Source organism: Hippopotamus amphibius, chromosome 2, assembly GCF_030028045.1.
Source record: "Hippopotamus amphibius kiboko isolate mHipAmp2 chromosome 2, mHipAmp2.hap2, whole genome shotgun sequence".
NCBI classification, from domain to species: domain Eukaryota; kingdom Metazoa; phylum Chordata; class Mammalia; order Artiodactyla; family Hippopotamidae; genus Hippopotamus; species Hippopotamus amphibius.
The window spans coordinates 174,796,116-174,822,151 of record NC_080187.1 but is presented as its reverse complement, the minus strand read 5'-3'; the positions used below and the strand labels follow the sequence as shown (position 1 = coordinate 174,822,151).

General features: G+C 39.8%; 1 protein-coding gene and 1 long non-coding RNA gene across 2 annotated transcripts in view; one reads left to right on the top strand and one right to left on the bottom strand.

Annotated features, from left to right (window-relative positions):
• Positions 1–5,007: 5,007 nt before the first annotated feature.
• Positions 5,008–5,937, bottom strand: LOC130844647 (olfactory receptor 5AU1). The gene has a single exon (XM_057720766.1). The coding sequence runs from the start codon at positions 5,932–5,934 to the stop codon at positions 5,008–5,010; it is 927 nt and encodes a 308-aa protein (XP_057576749.1). The 5' UTR covers positions 5,935–5,937.
• A 3,466-nt stretch (positions 5,938–9,403) lies between these two features.
• The window catches only part of LOC130844924 (uncharacterized), a 52,657-nt gene continuing 36,024 nt past the window's right edge, over positions 9,404–26,036 (top strand). The window contains exon 1 of the long non-coding RNA XR_009051268.1: positions 9,404–9,465. This is a non-coding gene — a long non-coding RNA (uncharacterized LOC130844924). The remainder of the gene's footprint in view (positions 9,466–26,036) is intronic.

The following is a 26,036-nucleotide window of genomic DNA, read 5'->3' as shown; positions in this document are numbered from 1 at the left end:
ATAACCTGGAAGAAATGGATACATTCTTAGAAAAATACAATCTTCCAAGACTGAACCAGGAAGAAATAGAAACCATGAACAGACCAATCACAAGTACAGAAATTGAGGCAGTGATTAAAAATCTCCCAACACACAAAAGCCCAGGACCAGATGGATTCACAGGCGAATTCTATCAAACATTTCGAGAAGAGTTAACACCTATCCTTCTCAAACTCTTCCAAAATATTGCAGAAGGCGGAGCACTCCCAAACTCATTCTATGAGGCTACCATCACCCTGATACCAAAACCAGGCAAAGATGTCACAAAAAAAGAAAACTACAGACCAATATCACTGATGAATATAGATGCAAAAATCCTCAACAAAATACTAGCTAACAGACTGCAACAGCACATTAAAAAAATCATACACCACGATCAAGTGGGGTTTATCCCTGGGATGCAAGGATTCTTCAATATACGCAAATCAATCAACGTGATACATCATATCAACAAATTGAAGGATAAAAACCATATGATCATTTCAATAGATGCAGAAAAAGCTTTTGACAAAGTTCAACATCCATTTATGATCAAAGCTCTCCAGAAAATGGGCATAGAAGGAAATTACCTCCACATCATAAAAGCCATATATGACAAACCAAAAGCCAACATTGTTCTCAATGGAGAAAAACTGGAAGAACTCCCTCTAAGAACAGGAACAAGACAAGGGTGTCCACTCTCACCACTGTTATTCAACATAGTTTTGGAAGTGTTAGCCACAGCAATCAGAGAAGAAAAAGAAATTAAAGGAATCCAAATTGGAAAAGAAGAAGTAAAATTATCACTCTTTGCAGATGACATGATACTATATATAGAAAACCCTAAAGACTCTACCAGAAAACTGCTAGCACTCATTGATGAGTTTAGTAAAGTAGCAGGATACAAAATTAATGCACAGAAATCTCTTGCATTCCTATACACTAACAACGGAAGAGCAGAAAGAGAAATTAAGGAAACTCTCCCATTCACCATTGCAACCAAAAGAATAAAATACCTAGGAATAAACCTGCCTAAGGAGGCAAAAGATCTGTATGCAGAAAACTTTAAGACATTGATGAAAGAAATCAAAGATGACATAAACAGATGGAGGGATATACCATGTTCCTGGATTGGAAGAATCAACATCGTGAAAATGACTGTACTACCCAAAGCAATTTACAGATTCAATGCAATCCCGATCAGATTGCCAATGGCATTTTTCACAGAACTAGAGCAAGAAATCTTACGATTTGTATGGAAACGCAAAAGACCCCGAATAGCCAAAGCAATCTTGAGAAGGAAAAATGGAGTTGGTGGAATCAGGCTTCCTGACTTCAAACTGTACTACAAGGCCATAGTGATCAAGACAGTATGGTACTGGCACAAAAATAGAAAGGAAGATCAATGGAACAGAATAGAGAACTCAGAAGTAAGCCCAAACACATATGGGCACCTTATCTTTGACAAAGGAGGCACGAGTATACAATGGAAAAAAGACAGCCTCTTCAATAAGTGGTGCTGGGAAAATTGGACAGCAACATGTAAAAGAATGAAATTAGAACACTTCCTAACACCATACACAAAAATAAACTCCAAATGGATTAAAGACCTACATATAAGGCCAGACACTATCAAACTCCTAGAGGAAAACATAGGCAGAACACTCTTTGACATACATCAAAGCAACATCCTTTTTGACCCACCTCCTAGAATCATGGAAATAAAATCAAGAATAAACGAATGGGACCTCATGAAACTTAAAAGCTTTTGCACAGCAAAGGAAACCATAAACAAGACTAAAAGGCAACCTTCAGAATGGGAAAAAATAATTGCCTATGAAACAACGGACAAAGGATTAACCTCCAAAATATGCAAGCAGCTCATGCAGCTTCATACCAAAAAAGCAAATAACCCAATCCACAAATGGGCAGAAGACCTAAATAGACATTTCTCCAAAGAAGACATACAGATGGCCAACAAACACATGAAAAGATGCTCAACATCACTCATCATCAGAGAAATGCAAGTCAAAGCCACAATGAGGTATCACCTCACACCAATCAGAATGGCCATCATCACAAAGTCTGGAAACAACAAATGTTGGAGAAGGTGTGGAGAAAAGGGAACTCTCCTGCACTGTTGGTGGGACTGTAAGTTGGTACAGCCACTATGGAAAACAATTTGGAGGTTCCTTAAAAAACTACAAATAGAACTACCATATGATCCAGTAATCCCACTCCTGGGCATATACCCAAAGAAAACCATAATCCCAAAAGAAACTTGTACCATAATGTTTATTGCAGCACTCTTTACAATAGCCAGGACATGGAAGCAACCTAAATGCCCATCAACAAATGAATGGATACAGAAGATGTGGCATATATATACAATGGAATATTACTCAGCTCTAAAAAGGGATGAGATGGAGCTATATGTAATGAGGTGGATAGAACTACAATCTGTCATACAGAGTGAAGTAAGTCAGAAAGAGAAAGACAAATATTGCATGCTAACTCACATATACGGAATCTAAAAATGGTACTGATGAACTCAGTGACAAGAACAGGGAGGCAGATACAGGGAATGGACTGGAGAACTCGAGGTATGGGAGGGGGCGGGGGGTGAAGGGGAAACTGAGAAGAAGCGGGAGAGTAGTACAGACATATATATACTACCAACTGTAAAATAGTCAGTGGGAAGTTGTTGTATAACAAAGGGAGTCCACCTCGAGGATGGAAGATGCCTTAGAGGACCGGGGCAGGGAGGGTGGGGGGGAATCGAGGTGGGGGCGTCAAGGAAGGGAGGGAATATGGGGATATGTGTATAAAAACAGATGATTGAACCTGGTGTACCCCCCAAAAAAAAAAAATAAAATAAAATAACATTAGAAAACCTATGTCTTCAGTTCACCACAGGAACAAAGTAAAGGAGGAAGATCACATGATTATATTGAGTGATATAAGGCATTTGATAAAAGTCAGCAGCCATTTCTAATAATAACAGCTAATGTTTAAGTGCTTGCTATGAGCCAGGCATTGGTTCTAAGTGCTTTGCTTGCATTAATGTACTTAATTTTCCTAATAACTGTATTGCTACAGTCATTATTATTGCTATTTTACAAAAGAGAAAACTTGAACTCAGAGAGGTTAAAAAATGTCGCACATGTAGGAAATGATGGAGCCATGGTTTGAACAAAGGTTATGTTGCTCTAGAGCCCACATCCTTATCAGCTAGACTACACTGCCTCTAAGAAAATCTCTAATTAACATTTTAAAAAGTCACTAGACTTAAATATTATCAACATTCATTATTAAAGTCTACAGTAAACTCTACAATAAAAGGTGAAATTTCTGTTAAAATTCAGGAACAAGTTCAGTGTCAGGATCTTTGTGTGGGTGTGTCAATACAGCACCATTCTTTCCCTCATGATTCTGAAAAATGTAGGAAAAGCATAAGGTGTAATCAGGGAGCAAAATATCAATTGTATTACTATTAGAGTTCATGGATTGCATCTGTGGGAAATGGAGTTTGGAAACTAAACTCCAGAGTTAGGCAGACCTTGCTGACCCGGTGATGGATGCACCAGACCAAGGCAGGTCTCCCCTTGTGAGGGGACTAGCCAAGCCTGCCTGGTTTATTTTCCTCAAATGTGTCAATGAGCACAGAGAGCCTGGGAATATCATGCTTGATTGAGCTCTCTCTATGTGATTCTTATTTTAAAAGATTTAATTTGATTGAATTGCAACTTATAAACTACCAAGAACTGAACATTAACAGGGACAACAAACCTTTGTGAAAGGCAGAACATGTCCTCCTCTCTCTCACTTTGTGAGAACTTCGAGGCTGATAGAAAGGAAAAGGTGGGGTGTGCCCATGCGGCACGCAGGATCTTAGTTCTCTGACCAGGGGCCAAACCCGTGCCCCCTGCAGTGGAAGCACAAAGTCTTAACCATTGGACCACCAGGGAAGTCCACAAATGTCTATCATGTGCTGAACAATTTACCTGCAATATCTAATTGAATACTTAATTTAAAATTTACACCAATTAAAAGATGAGATATCTGTGGCTCAGAAAAGCTAAGTAACTTGCCCCAGTTTATCCAGTTTGGAAGCTACTAAGTAGCTAATTGACCAGGGAAAAAGTCAGTAAAGACAATAGAACATCATGTGAGCTTTTGAAGGTGTTGTTATAGTATCATTCAAATAATTAGACAATCAAAAAAATTTGGGGGGACTTCCTAGATGGCACAGTGGTTAAGAATCTGACTGCCAATGCAAGGACATGAGTTTAAACCCTGATCCAGGAGGATCCCACATGCCTCAGATCAGCTAGGCCCGTGTGCCACAACTATTGAGCCTGGTCTAGAGCGCATGAGCCACAACTATTGAGCCCATGTGCTGCAACTACTGAAGTCCACATGCCTAGAGCCCATGCTCTGCAACAAGAGAAGCCACCGCAATGAGGAGCCTGCACACCACAATGAAGAGTAGCGCCCACTCACCACAACTAGAGAAAGCCCATGTGCAGCAATGAAGACTCAACACAGCCAATAAACTAAATAAATAAATAAATTTATAAAAAAAATTTTTAAGTCAAGGAGTCAGCTTTTACAAAGAAGAGATTATAAAGAATGGGGAAGATTTCCCCAAGCAGTGAAGGTCTTCAAGTTAGTTAAGGGGAGAACTTCATTACAAAGAATATAAATGTCAGTTTTTAATAATAAAATAAAATATTCACAAATATGGAAATATGAATGAAGCATCTGAACAAAGGCATGACTAAATATTGCCAGTGGGTCCAATTATGCAAATAAGCAGACACTCCTAGCTTCTTTTTGGTCTCTATGACACCATCAAATTCTTTCTGTGGCAGGTAGATGCAGAAGCACCTGCAGACCAGAGAGTGCCCCCTATAAATAGGGGTGAGCATTGGACTGTTCCCTCAGCTTTCTAAAGATACGTGGTGATGAACTGAGAAGATCATTCCATTAGTTCCTTCCCAAAACCTTTCTTAAAGCTTCTTTCACATCCTTGTTTCTCAAAGAGTAGATAAGGGGATTCAGCATTGGGATCACCACTGTGTAGATCATAGCAACCGTGCGGTCTTGAGTCAGGGAGTAGCTGGACCTGGGGCGCAGGTACATGAAAAGTGTTGTGCCATAGAAGAGGCACACAGCAGTGAAGTGGGAAGCACAGGTGGAAAAGGCCTTGAGCCTGCCCTGGGCTGAGTTCATTCTCAGGATGGTGACAAGAATTAAGATGTAGGAGACCAAGATGGTGAAGGTACAGCTCAAAAGATTGAAACCAGCAAAAATAAACAGCAGGATCTCACACAGCGATGTGTCCACACATGACAGAGATAGGATGGGCGGTCCATCACAAAAGAAGTGAGTGACCACGTGACCGCCACAGACTTTCAGACTAAAGATACAGCTTGTGTGGGTTAGAGAACTGAGAAATCCTGCACTGTAGGAGCCCACAATCAGAGAGGCACAGACCTCAGGAGACATGGTGATTGGGTAGAGCAGGGGGTTACAAATAGCCGCATAGCGGTCATAGGCCATGGCGGCAGTGAGATAGCACTCACTGGTGGCAAAACCCGCATAGAAAAACATCTGAGCCATGCAGCCGAGATAAGAGATCACCTTCCTCTTGGCTAAGAAGTTCACCAGGGTCTGGGGGACAACTGCGGAGGAGTAGCAGAGATCCAAGAAGGAGAGGCTCTTCAGGAGGGAGTACATGGGTGTGTGCAGGGTGACACTCACGTGGAGCAGAAAGAACGTGATGAGATTCCCCAGCGGTGTGATGGTGTACACGCCCAGGAAGACCACGAAGAGCAGCTTCTGGAGCCGGGGGTCACTGGTGAGGCCCAAGAGCTCAAACTCAGTTCCTCGGCTCAGGTTTGCTACTTCCATGTTTCTCCAGGGCTCTGTGATGTGGAGAGGACCACCGGAAATGAGGTGAAACCCCAGGGCTCTCACTGGTTTAGTTCTGCCCTAAGGACAGCCTTCCGAAGATTGTGGATGGAACCTCGTCATAGAGAAGGTCTCCTCTACTTGGCAGGTTGGTTACTTAGGAAGCATGACTTGAGCAGCAACAATTTGGTCTCTTAGGGATCTTAAAAAATTCTAAATAATGAAACAGTTACTTATGAAGTATTTATTGACTGTCTTCCATATGCTTAGCTCCTGTTCTTCCTGTCTGGAATTCAAGAGTGTCTGACCTCAGGAAGTATATATTCTAGAGATAGTATATTTTGTGTTTAAGCACACAGGCCCTGGCGTCAGTCACACTGCCAGGGTTCCAAGCCGGAACCTCACCACTAACTAGCTGTGTAACCTTGGAAATGTTACTTAACCTCTCCGATTTTCAGTTTTCCGTAAAATAGGGATAAAAATCTCAAAAGCTTGTTGTAAAAATTCAATGACTTAATTCACATAAAGCACTTGAACAAAGCCTGGCACATTGAGAAAGAATGTTAGCTTTGATTATTCTTGTTGGAGAGATAGATCTAACACAAAACTAAACAATAAAATAAATAAATGAAACAACAACAAGATTTGGCAGCAAACTACCACTAAACGAAATAAACAGAGACATGTGTACTAAGCAAGAGTGACTAAACAGGCCGTCAGAGGATCTTGAGTGTTCTAGAGATGTTGAATGTGATTCACTGGCTCTACTATAAAATTGCCTCTCAGAACTTGGCACAAACCAGGCACTACTATGGGGTCTAAATGTGATGAGGGTTGGTATGTGGAGAGATGGGAATGGTGTAGGGCTGTAGAGGACAGACTGAGACCTTGCCCTCAAACATCAGCCAAGGGGAAAATGCCACCCATTATTTACAAAGTCACCATCATTTCCAGTGAATAGAATCACCTTGTTCTCAAGGACTGTTGGGGCCAGCAGGGAAGGAACAACCCCTCCCCAGGACTAGGGCTTTGTAAAAATGCCTTTTCTATTCAGAGAATGAACAAAGCCACAGGTGCATCACCTACACACCACACTCTCTTCTGCTCCATTGGCTGCTGTGTTCCTGAATTACCTCTGCGCTCTGGAGTCAGTTAAGTACCCTGTGCTCTTTGGTAAGGATCCTCAGTTGTGTGAAGATTTTGAAACCAGCAGCTGTGAATGGGGTAGGATAGAAAGGGACAAAATTGAGCCTGCTCCTTCTGCCTTGAGGAGAGTAAATGAATAATACAGCTGTGAAAGATGTTGGGAGGATTCCAGAAAGGAAAGAGCTGTAATGAACAGGCAAAAGATTCTAGTTTATGCCACTGGCAGACTTTCCAGAATCAGCAAACTGCCAGGGCAGGAGAAGACTCTGGACATATGGATAACTTAATTTAGCTGTCAAGTAGGTAATGTAGGCACTATGGCTCTTGATAGGAAATTGTGAGTGGTGACAAGAAGAAAGTATTGTAATGCACAAAGAGGTAACATGCCCTAATGAAGTTGAGACACAAAACCATCAGGGCAAATTTGAACACAGAGCATTGGTAACTTCTTTTAGAGCACGTGGAGCATTAACTGACTTATTTGGTTTCGCTGAGATGTAACATTCAGCCATTCTTAACCCAACGGTTTCTAGTTTGTAATAAATCTCATTACTGCAGGAATGTGGACAGCCCTAGATTTGGGTTGCAAATGTCATTGACCCTATTGAAGTCAAAACCCAACTCAGCTTCAAGGCAAATTACAAGGACGTCAAAGAATTGACTGTAAACATCCCAGGATGGAATAATTTACAGGAACTTCAAGGAAGTTGAGGAATGGTTAAGAGTGAAGTAGAACTTCTTAAGACCCAGCTTCACATCTTCTTCCTCCGTTGACTATTTCAGTTTGGGCAATAGTCTGCAAATACCTCTCTGATTTAAAGAATGGACAAAAGCAGAGAAGAATAGGAATGTGGCCAACACTCAGGCGGGGAGGTGGGATGGAATGGGGTAGGGTGGTGGGTAATACAATGGGTAGTTGTTCAGACCCTCTGATTTATCACTTGCTTTAAATCTACTCTCTTTCTCTTCTCGCCTTTCCTCTCTCGTCTCCCTTCTCCAGCCTGCGCTCAATGCAGAACTATTCAGAATAGAGAGAGTTAGTCAAGCAAGGGATGGTGGAGAAATTGACATCTCTGACAGTCTTTCAAAGGATGCTGGAATAACCGCTATTTCTGTTGGCTGCAGTTTGTACCTGTGAATGAAAACGAAGAAGAAAACTTGAGTGGCCTTATCATACGGAAACGGATTGTGGAGTGGAGTGTTTAGGAATGAGAACAGGAGCCTGGGGCCCGTAGATGAGGGAGAAGTAAGCAAGGGGCTTTATTTCTACCTGATTCTTTGCCCTCCTCCTTGGGCTAGCAGAGGGGGAGTACAACGGAGAGCCGGCAGCCAGAGGGAGCAGACAGTATCTCTGAGCAACAATATGATCCCAAACAATAGTTCTTAAACACTAAGGTGCCCTGCCCACGGTTCAGTGGAGAAGCGTGTTGCTGTGCAGATTCCAGGTCCCGACCTCAGAAAACATGAGCAAGTAAATCTATAGCCCGACCCCCAAACCTGGTGAATCTGAAGCAGGTGTTTGCTGAACCATACTTTGAGAAACACTAAACCATGGGGTACCTTCCCCTGAGCCACGTATACATATCCTTCTCTAAGTTGCTAGAATTCTCTATGTCCTGGAAAATCAGATCAGCCTGTGGGGTAGGATGGTTGTCCTGGACATTCTCTTCCTTCCAGAATACGTGTCAGTAGTTAATTTCCAGAAATCTGAGTATTACCTGGTGATAATCAAACACCAGCGAATTTCCTCCTTCCCAGTTGCTTGAGATGTTCTTAAGCAAACCATTTAATTCCAATAAAGCATGTGACTGTTGCTCTGGGGGTCAGAACACAAGCCTTCACTAGAAAAACAGTAAAGACAAAGCCAGACTCACTGGGTCCACAGATTGCGTCTGAGGCTCAAAGCCTGCTACGGACTTTAACCTCCCACGTGGTGAGGGGAGGGAGGCAGGCCCCTCCCTGAGAGACACTCACAGCTGATCCTGTACTGGAAAGAGACACCCCAGAGCCATCTTTTCCCCTGGGCAGCCCATCAACTCACAGCTGGGGAGGACAGTGTGCTTATTGATGAGGGTTTAGCAGGCAGGTGAGGAAGTGAGAATAATTGGCCCCATGTAGATCCATTAAGTTGTTTGCAAATTACTAGATTCTCTACCCTTGAGGAATCTGGCGACTGGGAAACAGGGAATGAAGGTAATGGATCCACACCAGATCTACCTCAACCCCAAACTGAACTCTTGTGTAATTATTATCTGTATTTCTTCTACACTAGAAAACCAAGTTTTTACAGTTTTTCTTTCTTTTATTCCAGTTACCCAATGTAGACTGTGACCAAGATTACAGCTGAGGACCTTTCTGTCCATCAAGATCATAATGAAATTAGAGGTAGGTGATTTATTTAACAAATACTTGGGGATTTTCTAGGGATCTTTCCGTTATTGATTTCTAATTCAATAGCATGTGGTCAGAGAACATACCTTGTGTGACTTGAATGCTTTTGAATTTATTGAGATTTGTTTATGGTCCAGAATACGGTGTATTTTGGTGAATGTTCCATGACCACTTGAAAAGAATTATATTCTGCTGTTGTTAGGTCAAGTGGTCTATCATTATCAGTTAGGTCATGTTGCTTGATAGTGTTGTTCAAGTCTCCTGTATCCTTTCTAATTTTCTGCCTACTTGTTCTATCAAGAATTGAAAGGGGAGTATATTGAAATCTCTAACTGTAATTGTGAATTTGTTTATTTCTCCTTGCAGTTTTTTGGTTTTGCTTCATGTATTTTGAAGTTTTGTTATGAGGTGCATAAACATTTAAGATTGTTATACCCTCTTTTTTCTATATTTTTTAAAACTTTTTTTTAATTTTTTGGTTGCGTTGGGTCTTCATTGCTGAGCGCGGGCTTTCTCTAGTTGTGGTGAGTGGGGGCTACGCTTTGTCGTGGTGCACGGGCTTCTCATTGCAGTGGCTTCTCATTGCGGTGGCTTCTCCTCTAGAGCACAGGCTCGAGGCACGCAGACTTCAGTAGTTGTGGCACACGGGCTTAGTTGCTCCGAGACATGTGGGATCTTCCCAGCCCAGGGCTCAAACCCCTGTGCCCTGCATTGGCAGGTGGATTCTTAACCCTTGTGCCACCAGGGAAGCCCTAGATCATTATGTCCTCTTAATAAATTTCCATACTTACATTATAAAATCACCTTCTTTATGCCTGCAAATAATTTGGCTCTGAAACATCCTTTTCTGAAATGAATACTGTCACTACAGTTTTTTAAAATAACATTATTTTTATTTATTGGCTGCATTGGGTCTTCGTAGCTGCGCGTGGGCTTTCTCTAGTTGTGGCGAGCAGGCATTACTCTTCATTGCTGCGGGTGGGCTTCTTACTGCAGTGGCTTGTCTTGTTGCGGAGCACTGGCTCTAGGTGCACAAGCTTCAGTAGTTGTGGTGCATGGGCTCAGTAGTTGTAGATTGTGGGCTCTAGATCGCAGGCTCAGTAGTTGTGGCACATGGGGTTAGTTGCTCGGAGGCATGTGGGATCTTCCCCGACCAGGGATCGAACCCATGTCCTCTGCATTGGCAGGCGGATTCTTAACCACTGTGCCACCAGGGAAGCCCCCCAATACTGTCACTACAGTTTTATTTTGATTCCTCTTAGCACGGTATATCTTTTTTCATGTCCTTACTGCTAACACTTTATTCCCAACTTTTCTGCAACATCATATTTGCAGAATTTCCCCAAGCAGACCTGAAATCTTGGTCTTCTAGAATGATGATATGCCTGGAAAATTGATTTTAGATGTATCTTGACACACGATAAGCACTTAGGAACATTTGGTGGCTTTATCAGAAGAGCTGGTATGGGCTAGGCAGAAGTCAAACAAACCCCGTGAAAGGCAACTTTGCGAAGGATGGGAGCCTCACGCCAATCAGATGGTATCTTTGTGGAGCCCTGAAAGCCAGAGATAATTGTCACTTTGATAGAGTGCTGCTGTATCTTCTTCTCCATGCAGGTATCTTTATTCAGTTAATTTTTCACATCCTTTACTTACAGTAAAGGAATTTTGTGCTCTTTATTTGTATCTGTTAGCTTGTTTCACATTAAAATCACTTTGGGGAACCAACACTCAAAGTTTCAGGTGTGTGTGGCTTTTGCAAACAACATATATCTAGAATATTCTCTTTTAACCAATCAGAGTATCTGTTTTTATATAGGTGAGATCTTGGGACATTGGTTTTTTGCTTGTCAACTTTTGGGGCTTTCTGTATATTGAATTTATTTTATTTCTCACCTTGATTTTCCCATTTATCATACTTTTTCCAATTTGCTTTCCTCCCGTACCCTCTGACCCTATTCCTGTTTCCTTTTGGATTAAGTTTTCTTTGTTTTTTAATGTACATTTTTCCCCTTCTAATGATTGCTCTATGTCTTTCTTTTTCTTTTTTTTTAATTAATTAATTTATTTGACTGTGCCGAGTCTTAGTTGCCTGTGTGGGATCTTCGTTTCAGCATGTGGGAACCTTCACTGCCGCATGCAAACTCTTAGTTATGTCATGTGGGACCTAGTTCCCTGACCAGGGATCAAACCTGGGCCCCCTGCATTGGGAGCTCAGAGCCATAGCCACTGGACCACCAGGGAAGTCCCTGATTCCTCTATTTCTATTAGTAACTATCCTTAAATATTTAACAATAATATTTAATTTAATGAAGTCTATCAAATACACTTAAGTCCATGAATTCATGATGATATTTAAATTAATTGGTCACTGGATTAGTTATCTATTGTCACACAACAAATCATCTCAAAATTTAGTAGTTTAAATCAATAAGCATTCATTATCTTATACTCTTGGAAGTGACACAGTACCGTAATTTTTGCAGTATCCTGTTGGTTACACAGGTTAGCCCCATTCACTGTGGGAGTAGACTACACAAGGGCATCCATATCAGGAGTTGAGAATCACTTGGGCCATCTTGAAGACTGGCTATCATAGTCCTCCCTCTGGCCCTCACTGATTCATGTCCAATTTACACATGAATATATGCTCAAAATATACTCACCCCTCCCAAGAACCCCAAAAGTCATGTTCCATTACAGTATCAGCTCAAGGTCCACGGTCACATCATCTAAGTCAGGTACAGGTATGGATGAAGTACATCATGTGTGGTTCCTTACATAGAGTTTCTTGAGTACGATTCCTCTCAATCATAAGATTGGTGAGCCAAACACAGAAGTTACATCTGGCTTCTACACACACAAAACATAATGGCAGGACAGGTATGGGATAGCCACTATAGAAAAAATGGGGAGTGGGGGAAGGTGGGCACACAAGAGTCACTGAGTCACAAAAATTCTAAAATCCAGTAAGACACTTGCTGGCAAGTCCTTGATTAGGACTCAAATCTTAGGAATAATTCTCTGTGGCTCCTGGCTTCACTCTGAGATTATAGTTCTGCCCACTAAATTATCCTTCATTTTATATGAAAGTTAGCCTGTCTTTGTAGCTGAGTAGTCTTCTTAGCTTGCTTCCTGTCTGAAGGAGTTTGGGGACTGAAAGTCGTCTCTTCATTTTCTACTGCCTTACAGTTTAAGCTGGTGGTGGTTCTGCCACCATGACATTCTTAAAAACTTTGAGGGTCTTCTATGTTTCTTATTAGGATTTATTTGGCTAGACAAAAATCACATTAACAAATCTCTCTGAGATAACGCTCTACCTTGAACCTCTGCTGAGACTGCAGATGGCCTACATTCTGAAGCTTCCTGGAAGTCCTATCATTTGACCAAACCATTCTCTGAGGCACCACCTTGGATCTTGCTAAGGTCTTAACAACAAAAAAAAATTTTTAATAAATTTATTTATTTATTTATTTATTTAATTTGTTTATTGGCTGCGTTGGGTCTTCGTTGCTGTGCATGGGCTTTCTCTAGTTGCGGTGAGTGGGGGCTACTCTTCATTGTGGTGCACAGGCTTCACATTGCAGTGGCATCTCTTGTTGTGGAGCAGGGCTCTAGGCACATGGGCTTCAGTAGTTGTGGTACACAGGCTCAACAGTTGTGGCGCCTGAGCTTAGTTGCTCTGCAGCATGTGGGATCTTCCCAGAGCAAGGCTCAAACCCCTGTCCCCTGCATTGGCAGGCAGATTCTTAACTACTGCACCACCAGGGAAGTCCCAGTAAAATCTTTTGTTAAGAGACTTGCTAGGTGGCGCAGTGGTTAAGAATCTGCCTGCCAGTGCAGAGGACACAGATTCAAGCCCTGGTCTGGGAGATACCATGTGTGCAGAGCAACTAAGCCCATGTGCCACAACTACTGAGCCTGTGCTCTAGAGCCCACAAGCCACAACTACTGAGCCCGAGTGCCACAACTACTGAAGCCCACGCACCTAGAGCCCGTGCTCCACAACAAGAGAAGCCACGGCAATAAGAAGCCTGCAACGAAGAGTAGCACCCACTCACCACAACTAGAGAAAGCCTGTGTGCAGCAACGAAGACCCAACACAGCCAATAAATAAATAAATAAATAAATTTATTAAACAAATAAAATATTTTACTGTCACCCTTAGCTTCATCTATATTATTTATTTATTTTTTTGGCCGTGCACAGCTTGGGGGATCTTAGTTCCCTGACCAGGACTGAACTTGGGCCCCCCACCTCAGTGAGAGGATGCAGTCCTAACCACTGGACCATCAGGGAATTCCCAGATCACCCATTTCATTAGGTACATTTTCTACTACCTATATTACCGCAGGCAACAATGTTACTAAACTCTCCAGCACTGCATAACAGATTTTTTTTTCTGCAGTTTCCAATAACACTATTCTCATGTTTATTTAAGTCCCATTGGCAGCCTTCCCAAAGGCTATCAGATTTTTGCTAGCAGTCTCTTGGAGGTCTTTTAGACTTTCACTGATCCTCTCCTCAATATTCTTTCAGCTTCCTCCCACTGTACTGTCAAAGACACTATAACTTTTTAGGGTTTTGCTAGGTTGTCTCTCTTCCATGTACCTATTTACCTATTACTATGTAACAAATTGCCCTAAAATTTAGCAGCTTAAAAGAACAATAAACACTTAGTATTTCACATGATTTCTGTGGGTCAGAAATTTGAGACACCTTGGCTTTCTCACGGAGTTGCAGTTAAGATGTCAACTAGAGCTGTTGTCAGTTGAAGCACTGGAGGATCTGCTTACAAGATAATTCACTCACCTGACTTGTGTTGATGCTGTTAGCAGGAGGCCTCAGTTCTTCTACACATGAATGTCTCCACAAGACTGTTCAAGTGTCCTCTGACACGATGACTGCCTCCCTGTGGAGGAAGTGAACAAAGAGAATGCAAGGAGAAAACCACAATGTATTTTAAGACCTTGGAATCCTCAGAAAGCACACACAATTATTTTTACAATATCCTGTTGGTTACCCAGGTTATCCTGTTGGTCAACCCTACTAAGGGTGAGTGTCAAGAGGGCTGGCTATCATAGTTGGACGTTAAAGGGGAACTGATTCAATACCTTGAAAACTAGGATATAAAGGGAAAGACTCAAACATTTATTCTGCATTTCCTATGTGAAGTACTGCATCTAAAATATAAAGACAAAGTTGAAAGTAAAAGAATGAAAAATATATACACCATGCATATTTTTTTTTTTTTTTTTTTTTTGGCACACGGGCTTAGTTGCTCCGCAGCATGTGGGATCTTCCTGGAGCTGGGATCGAACCCGTGACCTCTGCATTGTCAGGCGGATTCTTAACCACTGTGCCACCTAGGAAGCCCCGCCATGCATATTTTAACTAAAAGAAAGCTGGTTTAGCTATGCTAACATCAGTTAAAGTAGACATTAAGGGCAAGAGCATTATGAGAGACTAAGGACATTTCATAATGACAAAAAGGCCAATCCAACAGGAAGATATAATAATCCTAAAATCATATGCATTTAATAACACAACTTCAAATATATATAAAGCAAATCATGACAGAACATATGGTGAAACAGATTAAATTACAATCATAGCTAGAGATTTTAACACATCTATGTCAGTAAATGATGGAACAACCTGACAGCAAATCACAAAAGATATAAAGGATATGAATAAACAACTAATAAAATTGACATACATAAAACACTGCATCCAAAACCACAGAATGCACATTCTTTTAAAGCATATATGGATATTTACGAAAATGGAACATATACCCACCCGGCAATGCATTGTCTTAACACATTTCAAAGGAATGAAATTATATAGAGTATGTTCTTTGAATGAGGTGAAATTGAGCTATAAATAAAAAAAGATAACTATAAAATCTAGTTTTAAAAACTAGAAATGAAACAAGAGATTTAAGAAATTAAGCAATAGACTGACTTCTAAATAACCTGAGTCAAAACAAATCACATTGTTGGGACTTCCTAGGTGACACAGTGGTTAAGAATCTGCCTGCCAATGCAGGAGACACGGGTTCAATCTCTGCCCCAGGAAGATCCCACATGCCTCAGAGCAACTAAGCCCGTGTGCCACAACTATCTTGCCTGTGCTCTAGAGCCCGTGAGCCACAACTATTGAGCCCATGTGCCGCAACTACTGAAGCCCATGTGCCTAGAGCCCGTGCTCCACAACAAGAGAGGCCACCGCAATGAGGAGCCTGCACACCACAATGAGGAGTAGCCCCTGCTCGCTGCAACTAGGGAAAGCCCGTGTGCAGCAACGAAGACTCAACACAGCCAATAAAATAAATAAGTAAATAAATAAATAAATAAATTTATTTAAAAAAAGAGAGAAAAATCACAATGTTAATGAGATACAACAAAGATTTAAAAAATAAGAGAATATTATGACCAATATTAGGCCAATAAATTTGAAATTTAAAAAAAATAGAAAAAGATTGTTAAAGAATATAACTTACCAAAACAAAGAGGAAATAGACAATCAGAATAGTCCTAAAGCTAATAAAAAATTTTATCCATTATTAAAAATTCCCTGCAAAGAAAAGTCTAGGCCCAGATGGCTTATCAGTAAAATTTCCCAAATATTTAAAGAATAAATAACATCTGTATTACACAAAAAATTCCAGGAGATAGAAAAAGAGGAAATTCTGTTCAGTTCATTTGAAGAAGCCAGCATAACCTTGACAACCAAAACCAGGAAACAACACTGTAACAAAGGAACCTACAGGTCAATTTCTCTCATGAACATAGATAAAAAATCCTAAATAAAATATACCAAAGCAAATATAGCAATATATAAAAAGGGTAACTCTTACATCAAGTTGATTTTATTCTTGGAATGCAAAGTTGATTTAACATTCAAAATGGGATCTTAAAAAAGGGTACAAATGAACTTATTTACAAAACAGAAGTAGAGTCACAGATGTAGAAAACAAACATATGGTTAGCGGGGGTTGGGGGGGATAAACTGAGAGATTGGGATTGACATATACACACTACTATGTATAAAATAAATGACTAATAAGGACCTACTCTATAGCACAGGGAACTCTACTCAATACTATGTAAGGGCCTATGTGGGAAAAGAATCTTAAAAAAAGAGTGGATAGCCTTTGGGGATGACGTACGAGGTTGAGGAGGTTGTTCTTTGTGGTCCTTTGCGCCATGGTCGAGGGAGGAACCAGCCCTGGAAGGGGCTGGGAAGGTGGCCCAAACTCGCCGGCTGACCTAGCCCCAGGGTCCAGCCTTCGCCTGAGCCCCACCTTAGTCCTCAGAGTTCCACACGTTTCTGCCTGAACCTCCAGATCTGCTTCTCCCAATAGGACCGTCGGTGACCAGGCTGGAGACCTTGAGGTAAATCAGCATCAGTCTAGGGGCCCTGGTGCCCTCACTCAGATCCCTGGGTTCAAGGTTGCTCAACATGGCAAGATCCCCTTCTAAGCCAGAAGAAACACCTCTGAAATGTATCCTTAAGAACTGAAACCTTTTAAAATTACAAGAGTGAGTCAAAAATTATTCGCACTCTGGTTATATTAAAACTTCTGTTGGCCGCACTGTCTTAACAGTGCTTTCTGTTCAAAGCTATTATCTCCCTAGTCACTGCTGTGCAGGTGTGAACGTGTTACATCAGTTCATTTGTAACTGCTGGTGTGAGCAAAAATGGATGCCCCACTTGTGATTTGCAAGAAAGAAGATTAGCGTGCAGTGATTTGTTTTTTGTGGTCTGAGGGTGTACCTGGTGCCGTTATTTATCGAAGACTTTGTGTGCGGTATGGAAAAAGTGTTTTGTCGCGAAGAAGTGTGTATGAATGGATAGAGAAGTTCAAGGAAGGTCGCACAAGTGTTAGCCATCAAGAAGGAGCTGGACGCCCATCCACATCCACAGCTGACGACAACACTGAATGTACACATGAAATGATTCTGTCGAATAGACAAGTGACAGTGGATTACGTGGCAAATCATTTGCAAATTAGCCATGGTCCTGCCTATGAAATAATCCACGACAGACTTAGGTTTCGAAAAGTTTGTACAAAATGGGTACCGAAACAACTCACAGAAGAGCATAAATAGAAGCGTTTGGATATCTACAAACCAAATTTGGACCAATAATCTAAGGAAGGTAAAAGTTTCTTAAAGAGAATCATTACTGCTGACAAGACATGGATTCATCACCATGAGCCTGAGAGTAAATGGCAGAGTGTGGAATGGAAACATTCTTAATCACTGACCAAGAAAAAGTTCAAAAGTCAACCATCAGCTGGAAGATTGATGCTTACTGTTTTCTGGGGTTCTCAAGGGCCAGTATTGGAACATTATCAGGAAAAAGGTTCAGCAGTCAACTGTTTTGTTACAGTGAGATGCTTATTAAAGAGCTGAAGCCTAAACTCGGATTAAATGCAGGGGACTGCTATCCAAGGGCAATATGATCTTGCATGACAATACATGTCTCCACACTTCTGCCCACACTGTCCACACTCTGCAACAACGTCTGTTTTTAGGTGTTAAAGCGTCCTCCCTACAGTCCTGATCTTGCTCCATCAGACTTTCACCTGTTTGGTCTTCTGAAAGCAGCCCTACGAGGACAAAGATTCACTTCTTCATCAGAAGTGAATCCAGTGCATTCATGGCTCACAGCTCAGCCTAAAATATTTTTTAATGAGGGAATATGAAAGCTTGTTGACAGATGGACAAAGTATATGGAAAAGTGAGGAGATTATGTCAAAATGACGTATTCACCTTTTCTAAAAGTTAAATTCTACAGGGACTTCCCTGGTGGTGCAGTCGTTAAGAACCTGCCTGCCAGTGCAGGAGACATGGGTTCAATCTCTGGTCGGGGATGATATCGCATGTGGTGGAGCAGCTAAGCCTGTCTGCCACAGCTACTGAGCCCTCGTGCTGCAGCTACTGAAGTCTGTGCCCTACAGCTTGTGCTCCCCAACAAGAGAAGCCACTGCACTGAGTAGCCCCCAAACCTGAATGAAGAGTAGCCTCTGCTCACCACAACTAGACAAAAAAATTGGTGTGCAGTAACAAAGACCCAACACAACCAAAAATAATTTTCAGTGAAGAAAATAATTCTGAGCAAATTCCATGAAGTTAAAAAACAATAAAATAAAATAAATTCTACAGCCAAAAAAAAAAAAGAGTGGATATATGTATAACTGATTCACTTTGCTGTTCACCTGAAACTGACACAACACTGTAAATCAAATATAATCCAATAAAAATTTAAAAAAACATTCAAAATAAAGGATAACATATACAATTGTCACAATTGATGGAGAGTAAGCATTTGATAAAATTCCATATCCGCTCACGATTTCTAAAAATCTTTGCAAACTAGTGATAAAAAAGAATATCCTTAATCTAGCAAAAGATAAATACAAAAACTTTACAGCAAACATCACATTTATTGACTTTATTAAAATCAAATAAATAGAAAAAGTTCTATCACTGTGAGAAATGAGGAATGAGGCAGGGTTGTCCTCTATCACAATTTTGATTCGACATTGAACTGAACAATTTCTATTCAATAGTGGGTAACAGGCAAGAAGAAGAAATAAGAAGAAAAAGAAGAAACAAAACTTTTATTATTCACAGACAACATAATTGAATACATAGAAAGTCCAAAATTAATCTACAGAATTAATTAGTTAATTTAGAAAGGACCTGAATACAAAGTTAATGCATAAAAAATAAATTATTGGAAAAGAGCATTAGAAAACAAAGCATCTTAAATGATAGCATTTCTATTGGTATCCAAAATTAATGAATTCTAATGAAAGGTGTTTATGAAAGCTACTAAATTATACTAAAACAACTAAAGAAGACTAAATAAATAGTTCTATTATTTTTATAGATTGTAAGACTCACAACTTTAAAAATTCATTCCATTTTGATCTATTGATTACATTCAGTCCCACCCAAAATCCCAGCAGTTTGTCTTTGGAAATTGCAAGCTGATTTTAAAATTATTACAGATTTTTTAAAAAGTTCCTCCCCAAATCCTCTCTTTAGCCAAAGGACTGGCAAAGGAGTGGCCTAGCAGAATAGAAAATCTTTGACTACTACTACTCCAAACCACCACACTACTCCAAACCACCACAGCAAAAACTGTAGGCAGCAGTCTTGAATGAGGAACCTAGAGTTCCACCCCATCCAGCAGTAATGAGGCAATATTCTTCCTCCCTGCAGAAGCTGAATGGAGGGTCTAGACTTCTATTTCTGCCTGACAGTAACAAAGTGCCCCTCTGGATACCCATGATGTCAGTAGAGGCTGAATCAAAAGTCTGAATTTCTATCCCTACCCAGCAGTAATGAAGTATTTCTCCTCATGTAGGCAGGGGCTGAGTGGAGAGCATGAACTTCCACCCCCACTCAGTGGAAAGAAGAGGTGTCCTTTCTTACCCCAAGTGGCAGCAAGGTGTCATTGGAAGCCTGCTAAAATACAAGATTTAAATAAGATCCAGAAAAATCATAATAGTACCCAGTATGTCCAGGATACAATAAAAAAAAAACCACTTGTTGTACCAAGAACCAAGGAAAGCCTCAACTTCAGTGAGGCAACACCAAATGGACACAAAAATGACACCAATGTTGGAATTATCTGAGAAAGACTTTAAAGCAACCATCATAAAAATGCTTCAATGAGAAATTATAAACATGCTTAAAAGAAGTGAAAGAATAGAAAACCTCAGCAAAGAAATAGAAGATGATACAAATAAAAATCAAATTCCATTTCCATTGGAAATCTAAATTTCCAATTTAGAACTTAAAAATAATTGAAATTTAAAACTAGCTAGAGGGGCTAAAATAGTACAAATGGAGATGACAGAGGAAAGAATATGTGCATGTGAAAACAGAACAATAGAAGCTACCCTATCTAAACAGTAAACAGGGAGACAATGGACAAAAAAAAAAAAAAAAAAGAAAAGAAAACTAAAGAAAAACACCCACTACCACAACCAACATCAACAAAACAAAACAAACAAGCAAACAAACAAAACAAAACAAAAACCCAAACCTCAGGTACTTGTGGGACAATAACAAAAGATCTAACATTTATGTGATCAGAGTCCCAGAATGACAGAAAGAGAATGAGAATTTTTTAATTAAAAGAAAGTAATAGTGGCTAAATCTCCCCCAAATTAGGTGACAGGCATAAACCTACAGATTCAAGAAGCTTAGCAAATAATTCCTAACATGGTGAACCCAAAGAAATCCACACAGAGAACATCATAATCAAACCTCTGCAAACTAAGAATGAAGAAAACATCTTGAAAACACCTAGAGAGAAAAGATGCATTACCTATAGGGGAATAAGAATTCAAATATTAAACTTCTCATGAGAAATCATCAAGACCAGAAAGAAGTAGCACACTTCAAGTGCTAGAAGAATGATCAACCTTGAATCTTTATCCAGGGAAAATATCCTTCAGGAAGGAAAGTTAAATAAAGACATTTTCAAATGACAGAAAATTAAGAATTTTTGTCAACCAACCTATTCTAAAGAAAAAAGCAAGCTCTTAAAAAAGAAAGGATCTTGAAAAAGAAATCTTGGAACATTAGTAATAAAAAGAAGGACAACGAAAAGGGTAAAATATGACTAAACACGATACACTATCCTCCTCTTGAAGCTAAAAAAACTGATGGTTGAAGCAAAAATAAAATTGTCTAATATGGTTCTCTATGTAAATAAAGGAAACATCTAAGACAATTTTATGATGAAGGATCAGGGTAAAGGGATTTAAATAAGGTAGCTTTTAAAATGGTAAAATAAAAGCAGTAGACTGTGATCAGTTTTCTATGTATAATGTAATATCTAAGTAGTCACTAAAAATCACTATAGAAAACTATCAACAGAATGAAAACACAATCCACAAAATGAAAGAAAATATTTGAATATCATATAGCTCATAAAGAATTGATATCCAGAATTCATGAAAGACTTCTACAACCCAACAAAAATGAAATAAACAACTCAATTAAAAAATGGGCAAAAGACTTGAATAGACACTACTCCAAAGAACATATAAAAATGGCCAATAAGCACAGCAAAGATGCTCAACACCATTAATCATTAGGGAAATGCAAATTAAAATCATATTGAGGGGAATTCCCTGGTGGTCCAGTGGTAAGGACTCCGTGCTTCCACTGCAGGGGGCACAGGTTCCATCCCTTGTTAGGGAATAGGATCCCATGTGCTGCAGCATGGCCAACAAATAGATAAAAATAAAAAACATTTTTTTAAAAAGAGACTTTATTAAATAAATAAATAAATAAACCACCTACCACTTCACATCTATTAGGATGGCTATCATCAAAAAAAGAAAGGAAGAAAAAAAATAGCAAGTGTTAGTGAGGATGTGGAGAAATTTGAACCTTTGTGTATTGCTGGTGGGAATTTAAAGTGGTGCAGCCAATGGAATTCCCTGGTGGTCTAGTGGTTAGGACTTGGTGCTTTCACTTCCAGGGGCCTGGGTTCAATCCCTGGTAGGGAACTAAGATCCCACAAGTCCCATGGTGTGGCCAAAAAATGGTGCAGCCACTGTAGAAAATGGTGTGACAGCACCTCAAAAAATTAAACAGAATTCCCATGTGATCCAGCAATTCTACTTCAAAGTATATAGCCCAAAAAAATGAAAGCAGAAACCTGAATAGATATTTGTACAGCCATGTTCATAGCAGCATTATTCTCAACAGTCAATAGGTAGAAGCAAACCAGTGTCCATTAAGCAGATGGATAAACAAGAGTGGTATATGTACCTAGGAATAAACCTACCTAAGGAGGCAAAAGACCTGTACTCTGAAAACTATAAGATGCTGATGAAAGAAATTAAAGATGACACAAACAGATGGAAAGATATATTGTGTTCTTGGATTGGAAGAATGAGTATTGTTAAAATGACCATACTACCAGGAATTCCCTGGCGGTCCAGTGGTTAGGACTCCATGCTTCCACTGCAAAGGGGACATGGATTCAGTCCCTGGTCAGGGAACTAAGATCCCACAAGCCACATGGCAAAACAAACAAACAAGCAAACAAAATTACCCAAGGCAATCTACAGATCCAATGAAATCCCTATCAAATTACCAATGGCATTTTTCATAGAACTAGAACAAAAAATTTAAATTTGTATGGAAACACAAAAGACCCCCCAGTAACCAAAACAATCTTGAGAAAGAAGACCTGAGCTGGAGGAATCATCCTCCCTGACTTCAGAGTATACTACAAAGCTACAGTAATCAAAACAGTATGGTACTGATACAAAAATAGACACATAGCACAGTGGAACAGGATAGAAAGCCCAGAAATAAACCCATGCACTTATGGTCAATTAATCTATGACAAAGGAGGCAAAATATAAAGCAGAGAAAAGACAGTGTCTTCAATAAGTGGTAATGGGAAAACTGGACAGCTACATGTGAAAGAATGAAATTAGAACATTCTCTAACACCATATACAAAAATAAACAAAATGGATTAAAGACCAAAATGTAAGACTGGATACTATAAAACTCCTAGAGGAAAATCTAAGCAGATCACTCTTTGACATAAATTGCAGCGATATTTTTTTGGATCCATCTCCTACAGTAATGAAAATAAAAACAAAAATAAACAAATGGGACCTAATTAAATTTAAGAGCTTTTACATAGCAAAGGAAACCATAAACAAAATGAAAAGACAACCTATAGATTGGGAGAAAGTATTTGCACACGATGTTAACAACAATGGATTAATTTCCAAAATATACAAACAGGTCATATAAATAGCTCAATATAAAAAAAAACCAAACAACCCAATCAATAAATGGGCAGAAGACACAGATAGACATTTCTCCAAAGAAGACATATAGATGACCAATAGGCACATGAAAAGATGCTCAACATTGCTATTTATTAGAGAAATGTAAATCAAAACTACAATGAGGTACCACCTCACACCAGTCAGAATGGCCATCATTAAAAAGTCTACAAATAATAAATGCTGGAGAGGGTGTGGAGAAAAGGGAACCTTCCTACACTGTTGGTGGGGATGTAACTTGGTGCAGCCACAATGGAAAACAGTGTGGAGGTTCCTTGAAAAAACTAAAAGTGGAGTTGTCATATGATCCAGCAATCCCACTCATGGGCACATATCTGGAGAAAACTCTAATTCAAAAAGATACATGCACCCCAATATTCATAGCAGCAGTATTTACAATAGTTAAGACATGAAGTAACCTAAATGTCCATTAACAGATAAATGGATAAAGAAGATGGGCTGTGTGTATGTGTGTGTGTGTGTGTGTGTGTGTGTGTGTGTGATGGAATATTACTCAACCATAAAAAATGAAATAATGCCATTTGCAGCAACATGGATGGACCTAGAGATTATCATATTAAGTGACATAAGACAGACAAAGACAAATATGTGATATCACTTTTATGTGGAATGTCAAAAAATAACACAAAGGAACTTATTTACAAAACAGAAATAGACTCACAGTCATAGAAAACAAACAAACTTATGGTTACCAAAGGGGATGGGGGGGTGGGGTGGGGTGGGAGATAAATTAGGAGTTTGGGATTAACATGCACAAACTACCATATATAAAATAGGTAAACAACAAGGACCTACTGTATAGCACAGGGAACTATAGTCAATATCCTGTAATAACCTATAATGGAAAAGAGTCTGAAAAAGAATATATATGAATAACTGAATCACTTTGCTGTACACCTGAAACTAACACAACACTGTAAATTAATTATATATACTTCAGTACAGTTTTTTAAAGTGGTATATGTATAGATATATACATGATATAAGAGAAAATATTTGGACTTTGTTCCAAGTTCCTGGCACAGAGTTCCTAAAACCCTTGAAATCTCCTAAGTGAAAAGACTGTCTCTTGTATGAAAGTGAGATTTCTCAAGGTAGGGGGGATCACACATAGATATCTTCAGGATGGAGGCTGGTCACCAGGAAAGCTAACAATTGATTAGAAGGCAAGAATTTTCAGCCTCATTCCCAACCCTTGAGGAGTGGGAAGCGGCTGGAGATTAAATTCAGTCATCAGTGGCCAACGGTTTAATCAATCACACCTATGTAATGAAACCTTCATAAATATCTCTAAACAACAGAGTTCAGTGAGCTTCCAGATCAGTGAACACATTAGTGCACTGGGAGGGTAACATACCTGGTAAGGGCATGGAAGCTCTGCATCAGCCCACCCCCTCATCTTTCCAATGCATCTCTTCCATTTGGCTATGCCTGAGTTGTATCCTCTGTAACAGGGTCCCCAACCCCCGGGCTCATGGTAGGTGAGTGAGCAAAACTTCATCTGCCACTCCTCATCGCTCACATTACCACCTGAACCCCGCCCCCCAAACCTCCTGTCTATGGAAAAATTTTCTTCCACGAAACCAGTCCCTGGTGCCAAAAATGTTGGGGACTGCTGCCCTATTATAAATCTGTTAAAAAGTAAGCATAGCACGTTCCTGAATTCTGTGAGTTGTACTAGTGAATTATTGAACCTGAGGCAGGATGTGAGGGTTGTTGGAACCCCCAAATTTGCAGTGGGCCAGGCAGAGAGTGGCTGATTTGGACACTGCATTTGTGTGTGGGGTCTGAAATTGGGGCAGTCTTGTGGAATTAAGTCTTTAACCTGTAGGGTCTGCACTAACTCCAGGAGTTACTGTCAGAATTGAATTTTTGGACATCCAGTCACTGTTGAAGAACCAGAATGAGTTGGTTGGTGCTAGGAAAAAACCACATATATTTAGTGTCAGAAAACACCTTGCAACATAAAATGGAATATTATACAGCCTTAAAAAGAAAGAAAATTCTGACACATACTACAACATAGATGAGCCTTGAAGACATTATGCTAAGAAGCCAGTCATGAAAGAACAAATACAATATGATTCTACTTATATGAGGTACCTAAAGTAGTCAAATTCATAGAGACAGAAAGAGGTTCGGAGGAGGAAGAAAAGGGGAGTTAGTACTTAATGAGTTTTGGTTGGGGAAGATGAAAAAGATCTGGAGATGGATGATGGTGATGGTTGCACAACAATGTGAATGTATGTACTTAATGCCACAGAACTATATGCTTTAAAATGATTAAAATGGTAAATTTTATCTTATGTACGTTTTGCCACAATTTTTTAAAAAGACTATTTCTAAAAACATTTTATGAAGTTAACCAAATTACCTACAAAAACTACTACTACAGCTAGATCAAGATGGAATTCTAAAAAGTGTTCAAGTAATCCATAAGACACCAGGAAAATGGGAAGGTGGGGAGAACAAAATATAGAGGAAACAAACAGGAAAAAAAAAAAAAGCAGACTAAAGGCCTAGCATACCAATAATAACATTAAGTGTAAGTGGTCTAATTGATTAAGAAAACATAGCAATCCTAAACATACATGGTCCAAACTGACGAGGAAAACCTGCTTGCTGCACTAGAGTGAGGACAAAATACTTTAACAATCAACTGGAACCTAAAAGATGATCAGATAAGTATGGAA